A 12537-nucleotide genomic window follows, 5' to 3' on the forward strand; every position below is an offset into this window, starting at 1 on the left:
CTGCTATTATCAAAGAAATGATACAATGAAGGGCTTTATTTCACATATTAAATTACTAAAGTTGTAAATGACAGTATGCGTTTGCCTTACTGGTACCCTAACTAGATTCAACAATTCTTTTAAGAATAGTTTCATAATGTCCCTAAGCAATAAAATTTATATCCTATTTTAGGCAGTTAGTCAAATTCTAGGATTTTATTCTTAAAATATAATTCAAACTAAAAAAAAAAGAAAGTTTTTATAAGAAACTATCCTTACTTATTTCACTTAGGAGTATATCCTCAATATGCATCCATTTTCCTATTAATGAATCTAATTTCTCATTTTTTATGGCTGAGTAGTATTCCATTTCATAGAAAAACCACATCTTCTTTATCCAGTTTTCAACTGATGGGCAAATGGGCTGTTCCCAAGTTTTAGCTATTTCAAACTGTGCCGCTATAAACATGGGTGCGCATACTTCCCTGTGATATGATTCTTTTAGTTCTTTTGGAAAGATACCCAGCAGAGGGATGGCTGGGTCAAATGGAACCTCCAGTCCAAGCTCTTTGAGGTATCTCCATATTGATTTCCATAGTGGTTGCACCAGTCTGCAATCCCACCAACAATGGAGATGGGTTCCTTTCTCCCCACAACCCCGCCAACATTTGTTATTGTGTGATTTCTTGATAGCAACCATTCTTAATGGGGTGAGGGGGAATCTCAATGCTGTTTTCATCTGCATCTCTCGAATGACCAGTGATGTGGAACATTTTTTCATATATTTACTTGCTGTTTTTACTTCTTTGTCTGAGAAATGTCTGTTCATTTCAGATGCCCATTTTTAAATTGGGTGCTTATATGTGGGAGGGGATGATTGTTTTGAGTTCTTTATGTATTCTAGATAATAGTCACACATATGTAAATATCATAGTTTCTCTGTTGTGAATAAATTATAATAGTACATAAGATCCTAATGAGATAATTGACAAGTGAAATAGTCAGAAAAGGGCTAAAAGTGTAGGGAAAGTAGGAAGGGTAGGGGAAAGGCAATAAGGGAAAGGAAAAAATAGGAGAAATGAAAAAATAAAAATAAAATGTTTGTAAATGGGGAGGGGAGGAGGGGGTGAAGGAAGGGCAGGGACAAGGGGAAAAAATAAGAACGAAAACCTATCATGTAAAGGTACAAGATCCCAAAAAGGAATGTAACTGTACTGTATACCTAGATTGTACCAATAAACTCAATGAGAAAAAAAAGACACTATTCTTCACTCCTTATTTATAATAGTAAAAACTTTGACCTCAAAATAAGTGAACTGTAAGTGAAAAAACATATAGTCATTAACAATAAAGTTTATGAAGAACATGTAGCAGAGTAAAAAAGACATGTCAAAACACAAAGTGAAAAACACATACTGTTTTCTGTGATTATACAGATATAAATGCACACAAATAACTAGCAAATATAGATTTCATTTGTTAAATAGAGTTGACAAAGTTCTGGATGATATTCTTCTGTTTCTAAATTTTCTAAAATAATGTTGAATGGTTTTGATAATGCTATTTTTCTTAGAGATGTTGGTCTGAAAAGGTTGAAAAGATATTTCTTCTCTGAATAATGCTCCTTGGGTTTTTTCATATTGTAGAAACTTTATCAGACTTTGAGGATAAATGACATATCTATTATTGTGACAAATTTGGATACTGATTATGAAAGAATTTAAAAGGTTCCATATCTCCAGCTTTATCCACACATCTTTCAAACATTATTTGACCTGTAGCAAAGAATAATACCTCTGCTGGTTAACAAGGAATTCTTAAATCAATACCTTGAAACATTTACTTCCTAGTGAAACTTAATTACCAGCAAGAAAGATAACAGTTCACCACTGTACATGTATTATTTCAAAATGTTCTTCCAGTGACTGACATTATAAATCATGTGTCATGTTTATTTCATGATGGATCAACCCAAAATACCATTTTTCATCCTTATTTCATCCTTTTATCCAATTCATAGGTTACATAAGTAAAAGAATGTTGCTTCATAGCAGAGATTTTCATGTTCACATGCAGCTGCATAAACCATGAGGATTCTCATTGAAACGTCCTCCAGCCTGTTTTATGCAGATGGCAGGATGTAAATGCTTTGTTACAGACCCATAAACACACACCATGGGTTCGTGACAGGGAGTGATGTAGAGCAATCCGCAAAATCAGTCTGCCTGTGCTCCTCAAGCAAGAGGTAGGGGAAGGCATCAGTGGAAAAGCAGTGCAGAACCACATTCTTAAAGCAGACAGATCAGTGAGCAACCAGTCTGAACCTCCTATTCTGCATGGAAGCTGCACTGTTTCCTTTCTCTGTTGGGATGAAGTTTATTATCAATCTTTATTCTCAGCCTTGCTAGATTTAATAAAGTGGCAGAGTGGGTATAAAATTCAGCTAATGAATGTAGATTCCACAGGTTAAATCCCATTTCATTGTAGAAAACAGAGCTTAGAGGAGCCTAGGTGTGAAGGTGCATTGGAGATAATAAAAGCATCATCACCGATTTCTTTACAAGGCTATGTTCTCCACTGAGAGTTCTCAGCCAGCTCAGCCAAATCGATACTGTACTTACTAATAGAGCAGTGCTCGGGTAACATCCCACTCAGTTCTGTGACTCCTTCCTCTTTCCTCAGGTGACTCAGTTCTGCTTCCCACACTCTCCACGAACAGGGAGATTAGTAAAGAACTCCAGTCATCAAGCTCTTAGCCAGAAGGATCCAGAAAAAAACATAGTTTGCGTTTGCTCACCAGTTGGACCCTATGTCTGTAGATGCCTGTTTATCAGAGTAATATCACATTCCTTCTGGAGATGGCGTGACTCTGCAGACATTTAGGGATAAGTTTGTTAAAATTGCACTTGTTCTTTTCTGCCACTCTAACTTGGAAAGTTTGGCCATTTAGCTGCATTATTGAGATGCTAGTCTTGAGATTTAGGTCGCACTTACAATAACTAAGGCATGTCAGTTTCCCAGTGGAATCAAGGATTCTCTGGCACCTCTTCAGCTTGGCTGCTGAGAGCTTGTTCAGATATTGCAGAATGATTTACCTCGCAAAGGTACCAGTGAAATTCAGCTCAAGGAATGTCTCTTCCAACCCCAGGGAGGGGACATGAGCTCACTGCAAAATAGTCAACCACATATAGACATGGTAAAGTGGATTAAAGATGATTTAAAACTCTCGCATATAATAGAGTAATATATAAAGAAACAAATTAAATAGGACCTAGATAATTAAGATCTTAATCATTCCCACACTTTTTTCCCCTCATTTCTATAATGGCTACACCATCCTCCAAGTTATAGGAGTCCCATACTGAGTACTCAGTACAGTAGCCTTACCTCTTCTTCTAGTCCCTCACTCATTTTCTATCTAGCTGGTCACTGCTTAAGCCCTTGGTTACTTGGGACTCTTACAAATGTCTTCCCCTCATGGTCATCAGGCCCTTATAATCTTTCAGGTGTGCTACCACGTCAGCTCTGCCTTCGCTGCAGTCTCCTTCCATGCATATTGCAGAGTCATCTTCCTAAAGAGTATTCTCAAATATACTAAAAAAAAAAAAATCTCTGCTAACCCTGCATCACATGTGACAGTCAGAGCCCACCACGGTGATGACGCCTTTCCTGTTTCTCCCTGCCCTATATTTTTTTGCTTAAGCACAAAGTGCACTTCTGTTTCTGTGCTGCTTGAACTTGAATTGTTCCCCAGCTTCTTCTCTCTGGCCCTCTTCAGCATCATACTTCCAAAAAATTTTGCTAAGCCAACAATTTCAAGCACTGTGACCCACATTTCAGAGCACACACCCCTTCATACACGTTCCCTCCAGTTGGAAAAAAAAAAAAAGAGTATGATTTTTGCAAACAAAATAATGGTCTCTCTCGAAGTATCTAAGCCAGTAGTTTAAACACAGTAAACACTTAGCTATTTGCTGAATCCTGACCTTCTTTCCTTTTCTTTTTCAGTGGCACCACCGCCCTACACTCACGACCAGGAGATGGAGTATCGTGCGGACTTGCCTCCTCCATATTCCCCAACACCACAGGCTTCGGCACAGCGCTCGCCACCCCCTCCTTACCCTGGAAGTTCAAGGAAGTAACCCTTCTCTCACAACAGAATAAGGGCCAGCCAGTGATCTTGCCCAGAGTAAAATGTTTCTACTCAGAAACAGGCAAGAAAGGATTGTTCTAGGAATACTTTTGGGGCCAGATGTGGACCACCCATGCTGAAGGATGCAGGATTGCTACCCTGCTCAGAGCTAACCCCGCGTGGAGAATTATGGAACTGCATTTTAAGACATCTCCCGGATCCACGTAAGCACATTCAGGAAAAAGTAGTAAGATTGACAGGACACCTGACAGTCATGCTAAGCACTAGGTGAAGGATATTCCAGTACTGATGAAGGCAAGAGAATAATGGCCTGGTCTACAAAGAAACAGCTTTATTCTATGCAGTTTTAAAAGTCAAAACTAGAGTTTTCCTTTCTTTCATTCATCAATAAATGTATATTGAGTGCCTGAGAGCTTTCTATTTGCCTGGCACGGTTTGAGGCACTGGATGGAAATTACCAGGAGGGTAGTTTGGTTTTAGTATAGGCATACCTCATTCTAATGCACTTTACTATAGTGTAGTTTGTGGATCCTCTGCGTCTTACAAACTGAAGGTTTGTGGCAACCTTGCAACAAGCAGCCCCATTTTCCCATCGGCGTGTGCCCAAATGCATCTTCTATTTCACATTTTTGCAATTTTTCACTAGTATTTTATCCGTTAAGATGTCTATCGTCAGTAACCTTTGGTATCACTGTACCACGAACCATGCCCATATAATAAATTGATAAATATCGTGTAAGTTCTAACTGCTTCACCAACCATTCCTCATCTCTTTCCCTCTCCTTGGGCTTCCCTATTACCCAAGACACAACAATATTGGAATTAGACCAATTAATTAAGTGTTCAAGTTGACAGGAGTTACACATCTGTCGCACACGGCTAGAAATGAGTACGCCAAGTGAGAAGAGCACGTAGAAGGCTGAGATGGACTAAAAGCTAGGCCTTTGTGCCACAAACGAAAAGTTCTTCACTGAAGAAAATACATGGTACTCCAGTGAACATCTGAATGATAAGAAAGAAAATAGCTTTATTGCTAGCGTGGAGAAAGTTTTAGTGGTCTGGATGGAAAATCAAACCAACCACATTTTCTCAAGCCAAATCCTTGCCCCAAGCAAAGCTCTGGCTTTCTTTGGTTCAGTGAAGGCTGAGAGAGGAGCAGACGCTGCAGAAGAAAAGTTGGAAACTAACAGAGCTTGGTCTGTGGGGCTTAGGGACAGAAGCCTTTTCTTTCCATCGCACAAAAGTGCAAGTGAAGCAGCAACTGCTGATGTAGAAGAAGCTGCAGCAAGTCACAGAGAAGATCATAGAATAGTTACACTGAGCAATAAATTTTCAGTGTAGTTGAAACTGCTTTATATGGGAAGAAGATGCCACCCAAGACTTCTATAGTGAGACAATGTCTAGTTTCAAAGCTTCAAAGGAAAAGCGGATTCTCTTGTTGGGGCTGTTGCAGGTGGTGACTAAGCTGAAGCCAGTTCTCATTTATCATTTCTCAAACCCTAAAGCCCTTGGGAATTATACTAGTTGCACTCTCTGCGGCCTAACAAGAAAGCCTGTTTACAGCATGGTTTATTGAGGAAGTTAAGCTGCTGAAACTTACCACTCAGGAAAAATGATGCCTATCAAAACTTACTGCTCATTGACAATGCATCTCATTACCGGAGAGCTTTGATGGAGATATACAAGAAGATTAACGTTGTATTCATGCCTGCTATACAAAATCCTTTCAGTGCCTTATGGATCAAGGAGTAATTTCTTCTTTTACATCTTATTTAATAAATACCTTTCATGAGGCTGTAGCTGCCATAGAAAGTGATGCTTCTGATGGAGCAGGGAAAAGTAAATAGAAAGCCTTCTGGAAATTATTCATCATTCTAAACGACATCATAATGATTCATGATTCAGGGAAGGAGGTCAAAATATCACCGTTCATAAGTTTGCAAGAAGCCAATGCCAAACCTCATGGATAATTTTGACAAGTCCCGATTTTATTAGAGGAAGTGAGTGCGAATGTGGTGTACGTAGCAAGAGAACTGGATGAGAAGTGCAGCCTGAAGACACCACTGGATTGCTGCCATGGCTGACAAAGCATCCACAGGTTCGGGGCTGCTTCTGGCAGATGAGAGAAATGGCTTCCTGCCGTGGACTCTCCTTCTAGTGAAGACGCTGTGAATGTTGTAATGTCAACAAAACACTGGAAGTATGACATTTACTGGACAAATCAGCAGCACGGTCTGAGAGAATTCACTCCAATTTTGAAAGATTTTTTACTGTGGATAGAATGCTGTCAGCATTGTATGTTTTGGAGAAACACGAAGGAAAGTCCATCCATGCAGCAAATTTCATTGTTATCTTATTTTAAGAAATTGCCACAGCCTCCACAGTCCTCAGCAACCACCACTCTAATCAGTGTGCAGCCATCAATATGGAGTTAAATGCTTCCACCAGAGAAAGGATTATGACCCACTAAAGCCCCAGATGCTCATTAGCACTTTTCAGCAGTAAAGCATGTCAATTAAGATATATACATTGATTTTTTTAAACATAACACTATTATCCACTAAATAGTATAGTGTGAATATAGGTTTAATATGCACTGGGAAACTAAAAAATTTTGAATGACTCACTTTATTGGGATGTTTGCTTTATTGTGGTGGTCTGCAACTGAAATTGTCATATCTCCAAGGTATGCCTATAGGAAAAGGAGTTGTTGGAGCTTTCTTATTGACTAGATTGCTTTGTGAAGCTCCCGGTTAACAAAACTTCAAACAAAATCTTGACATCTCATAAAGCAATGCTCTAGAAGAGATACATAAATTAAATGGTAGATGGGTCCACTGGGCCTCAAAAATTCCACTCAAATGTTTAGGTAGTGTAAATTTCTGTATCTCTGGCAGTAAAAACAAAAATTGAATGTTGTTTACTTAATTTCAGAGTTAAATTAGGATCAAAGAGACTCAACAGTTGCTAGAAGCCAAGAGCTCTTCAATGCCAACTACCGCTGCCTAAATGCTGGCCTTAGTCAGGGGATTTTCATGGTTATCCCAACTGTAGGGAGAAACTGAAAGAAGTTTTTCAGGCAATGAATACTTCAAGGGTAAGATAAGAAGCTAAATATTCCAATGGATTTTATATTAGGTAGCAAATATCTCAGAACTTGATCACAAAAATATACAACAGGTTTACAAAAAGAAAAGGAAAAAATAAAATTGGATTCCATTCACATATAACTGAGCCATAATGTTGTTCTGGTTTTATAAAATTTTGATAGTTGGTTCTCTTGAAAAAGTTTCACAGTTGATAAAAATAATAAGATACTGCAATCAATGATAAGATACTGGGCATCAATGGTTGCAAGACTTACGAAGTGCCTACCTTTGGATGTAAAAGCATTTAATAAATAATTCCCATGTGGCATATTTTGCTGAAAAAGACCTTAACATATATTTGTGTATTTAAAAACTGTATGCTGGACATTGGAAATAGATGATCAGGCATTTTTGTCACTTTGCCATTAAACTTAAAATGTTTAATGTCATCATAATTTAATGAAATCCAAAAATTAGAAGAATTTTGCTGAATAAAACAATCAAAGGGAATATCCCAAACTATAAGTTACAGTATCTGTACTTATAATTTAGAAACTTAGTATAAGTAGTTTGTTTTACTTTTACATGCCACCCTAGAATACATTGATCTGACTGAAGACAGTCTAATTCTGAGTGAGTTCTAAAGGCTAGATTTATTCTGAATGGCTTGTTTGATTTTTAGATATTGACAGTGTTCTTATGAAGATGCAAAGTATTCAAAAGTTCATGCCTGTTCTAGGAAAAGCCTCCGTAACTCACATAAACTATTTAGCACCTAGGAGTATATATGCTTTATTTCTTTTCTGCAAGTGTGATCAGACCCAGTTTCACTGCAGCTGATGTGCCTCTGATTTTGAGAATGTTGACTGCAAGTACACTATGTATTCCTTAAGAAAAATGGGGAGAGAAGACCATCAGAAAGTTGAATTCTCATCATCTTCACCTCCAGTAAACACTCATTGTGAACCTTTTATATTCTGTAATTACCCACAGAGGAGCCATTTGAGTCCACAGCATATCTCTTCTTTGTGTTAAGACCTCTCCTAATGCATACCACAAACCAATATTCCTACAATAGATGAGTATTTTTACTATTTGTATTTAGTGACACAAAAGCATAACTATGCACATTATAGATTTTTTAAGTTCACTGATCATTTTCATAGATGCATTTTGTGGAAAATAATATATGATGTGAAAGCTTTCAATTGGGTTATTTATGAACTAACATATTTTCTTTGGCCAACATGTTTATAATAATCAATAAAATGAAAGAAAACATTATAACAAGGTGTGACTGTTAAGCTCGATTACGTCAACTTGAATGGCTTGAGAAGGGATGCAGGCCATGTTTCTGGGTGCATCTGGGTGGGCCGTGGAAGCATTACCTGTGTACTGTATCTGGTCCCTTGATCTTTCCTCTCTGGAGCTGTTCTCCTGTTCTGCCTCACTGCCTTTGCTCTGCCATGCCCTTGGACCGTGATATTTCTGCCACATAAACCAAGCATGGACTGAATTCCTGAAACAAACTGCTAAAGCAAAATTACACCTTGACTCCTAAAAGTTGTGGGTATTGGGTACCATGTACCAGTAAAGCAAAAGCTGACTAATATACAAGGGTTATGTTTTAATTGCCATGAACCCATTTTGTTTTGTTTTTTACCCTCCGTTCCTATTATATTAGCCTCATTTTTGTGTACAACAAACATACACTGGCGATAGACAGACTATATTTTGAGTCCTGTCTTGTGCCTGTGCAATTTGAGGCAGGCTAGTTCATCTCTCCATAATTCAACTTCCTGCTTTCAAAGATAAATAATAGTCCTCATTAAGTTTTTCCAAACATTGGGTTAATATAGGCAGAAGCTAAGGATATAGTGCCTGGTACCTGGAAATATTTTTTTTTCTCATTGAGTTTATTGGTACATTTTAAGTATACAGTACAGATACATTCATCATTGGGATCTTGTACCTCTACATGACAAGTCTTGGTTCTCATTTTTTCCCCTTGTCCCTGCCCTCCCTTCACCCCCTCCTCCCCTCCCCACTTACAAGCATTTTATTTCCATTTTTTATTTTCTCTTATTTTTTTTCTTTCCCTTCTTTCCCTTCCCCTACCCTTCCCACTTTCCCTACACTTTTAGCCCTTTTCTTCCTATTTCACAGTATCAATAATCTCATGAGGATCTTTATGTACTATTATAGTTTGTTCACACCAGAGAAACTATTCGGTATTTACACGTGTGACTTATTAGGGAGTATCTCCTCAATACCTGGAAATATTCTTTAAGTATGCACTGAAAACAAATTTTAAAAATCAACATAATGAGACAAGCTTCTAGAATCCCCTTATCCAACACAACAGTCACCAGCTACATATCATCATTCAACTTTAATTGAAATTCGATTAAGTGAAAAATTGTATTCTTCAGTCTCATTAACTGCATTTCAAGTGATATATAGCTTCACGTGGCTGGTGGCCACCAGAATGAGTAGTGTTGCCATAGAAAAGTGCAAAACGGAAATGAGGTGGTGAGGTAGGCCTGTAACTCGGGTGAGGGCAGAGTGTAGAGTATAATTCAGAGGTAGAGTGTTTGACCCACAAGACCCTATGTACAAGGAGGGAGGAAAGATGGAAGGGAGGGGGAGGGGAAGGGAGAGAGGAAAGGGAAGGGAAAAGAAAACAAAGCAAAGCAATAAGGCAATAGGATGTTGTTGAAGAAACTACTCCAATCACCTGCCGGAGGAGAGCCTATGGACTTTATCAGTTAATCATGAAGTCCTTCCTTAAAATGGGTGATGAAGCCACTTCTTTGGAAACAAGGCTGTGACCTGCATAAGAACCAGGATGACAAAGCTTTTGCAGGAGCTAATGAGCAGAAGACAGACTTTGGATGTAGTGTTGAAGCTGGTCAGACAGAGTCCTGGTCAAATCAATTCTAAAGCTGCTTATTCGGCTTAGAAGCTACCATGGGAACACCAAAGGTTGCCCTAATCTTCCTAAGGTGAAATGTTGCAATGTACTGTTCTCTTCCTTTTTTCATATTTGTTCTCATCACAAAATGCAAGCAGCACTTACCACATATACACACTACTCCTAACTTGTCCTTATTTAGCCAAACTCATTTAGCTAATGTCTTAGTTACTCTTCTCATTGCGGAGACAAAATACCCAATGCCGAAAGTTAAGGGAGGAAAGGTTTATTTAGCCCACCATTTGTAGAGCTTTCGGTCATAGTCAGCAGGTTCCAAGGTGGGGTGGTATGGTACACAATCATAGCAGAGAAAAAACAGTTCATGGTGGGCAGAAGGTAGCAAAGGAACAAGGGATGACTACAGCTCTTCCTATTCCTTAGATCTTACCCTGGCTAGTTAGGATGGGCAGCCCTCACACCCTTAATCCTAGTGCCCTTGATCCTAGCATTGCACTATGAATCAATTCCAGTGTCACACACTCTAGATCCAGCTACCTTTGAAAAAGCCCAACTATGACCACATGAGGCTTTGAAGGGACATCTACACACAAGTCATCACAGCCAACTCTTGTTTCTAGGTGATATATAATGTCTAGTACCCATCAGACAATAAGTTGAGCCTATCAAGGACTGGTGCTCTGGGTGCCATTGTTTTGTCTTGGTTTTGTCTGTGGCTTTATTTTTCATTAGGAAAACCTAATGTCAGAATATCAAAGCCACACAATCACCTTGTTAACCACTACAGAGGATTCCATAGACTATTAGATCTTCAGTCAGAACCTGCTTGGAATATGAAATATTTATTTTCTTAAACCAAGCCTAAGCTGAAAAGGATAACCTGAGCTTGTGTAAGCTCTACTTTTCTGGGGATGCAGTATACCAATTCAGTTAGAATTGTCATGACCTCCAAAGAAAGAAAGGGACATAAGTAACTTTAAAAAGAAACAGAGGTGATTCCAATTTCTACTCTCTTCACTCTCTCCCTCACCTCTAAGTGCCTCTCTAATGCAGAGAAAACAGGCTTCAGAGTTGGAAAAGCTTTGTTTTCTCTCTTCTCTCTATTGTCTTCTAGCTGTATGTTCTAAACCAAATAACAGAATTTCCATAATACCAATTTCTTTCAAAACATTTGACTAATAACACCTTTACCAGGTTGTTGCCGTGATTATAAAGCAGTATATGTAGGACATCTGCCACAAACGTCCTGTCTAGTTTGGCAATTCAGATGGATACGAATATAAATACACATCCTCTTTATAAACTTTGTGGCCCATCCCCAAGCCTTACTTTCTTCTATAATTTTCCATGGCTGTGTAGCAAATTATGAGAAATCTTATAGCTTGGAACAATTATTATCTCTATTTCTGTAGAGCAGTACTTTGGGCTGGGTCTCTGGTGCTGGGACTGGCACAGGCTACAGTCATCTCACTGTGCAACTGTGGAAAGATCTACTCATTCACCTGCAGAGTGGCTGATAGTTCCTTGAAAACTTTTGGATTAAAGACCTCATTTGAGCACTGGCTATTGGCCAGTTTCTTGCCATATGGGTTCTCCATAGGGCAACTCAAAATATAGCAAGTTGCTTCCCAGAATAGGCAAGCACACAAGAAGAACCATAGATGAGAGAGAGCACCAGTGAAAAATAGAACACTAGCAAGACGTGAATCACAGAGTTGAAACCTAATCTGGAAGTGATAGCCCCTCACCATGTATTTTCCTAAGAATAGGGGAGATCATGTGAAGGCATAGAAACCAAAAGGCAGAGAGCTTTAGCGGCCAGCTAGATAGCACATAATAGCCAAGATACTTATTCTCCTAAATTCATTACTTGGAGTTTAGGCTATGTAGAAAATAATGCATTCTCTCTAACAAAAACCATCCCAACTCAATAGAATCCCAGGACCATGCCTGCCTGTGATCAAATTGCTTTTTTAGAACTGACAACAGAAGATCAGAGATGGCCCCATTCAAAAGCCAGTCTGACTAGATAAGGGCCGTGCTCCTAAGGAACATTAAAAGGAGACAAACAGGGTCTGAGCTTCGCATAAACATCATTTGTTGAGGAATAGTGCTTGGCAGGAGAGGAAGTACTTCACATACCAAGCACCTTTGTGGACAAATTTTAACCTGGTCCCAGTTCTAACCTCTGCTTCAACCTTGTTCCAAGAAAGGGATTCCAAGATGAGTCTCCAGATGAGCGTTCAGTGAATCAAGTTACCTAACCCAGAATACCTTTACTAAAAAGGAAAAACAAATCCAAGAGAATGTGTGGTGCTGCAGACACAACTGTCAGCAATGTTCGCTTTTGCTGGATGCATAAAGGAACAAATGGTTAAGAATCT

General features: G+C 38.8%; 1 protein-coding gene across 1 annotated transcript in view; it reads left to right on the forward strand.

Annotated features, from left to right (window-relative positions):
• Positions 1-8459, forward strand: part of Cyyr1 (cysteine and tyrosine rich 1) — a 97854-nt gene extending 89395 nt beyond the window's left edge. The window contains exon 4 of the mRNA XM_010608570.3: positions 3988-8459. Coding sequence (XP_010606872.1) covers positions 3988-4121 — 134 coding nt within the window. The 3' untranslated portion in view covers positions 4122-8459. The remainder of the gene's footprint in view (positions 1-3987) is intronic.
• The last annotated feature ends 4078 nt before the right edge of the window (positions 8460-12537 follow it).

Source organism: Fukomys damarensis, unplaced genomic scaffold (genome assembly GCF_012274545.1).
Source record: "Fukomys damarensis isolate Sample0158 unplaced genomic scaffold, DMR_v1.0_HiC HiC_scaffold_24, whole genome shotgun sequence".
In the NCBI taxonomy this organism is placed as follows: domain Eukaryota; kingdom Metazoa; phylum Chordata; class Mammalia; order Rodentia; family Bathyergidae; genus Fukomys; species Fukomys damarensis.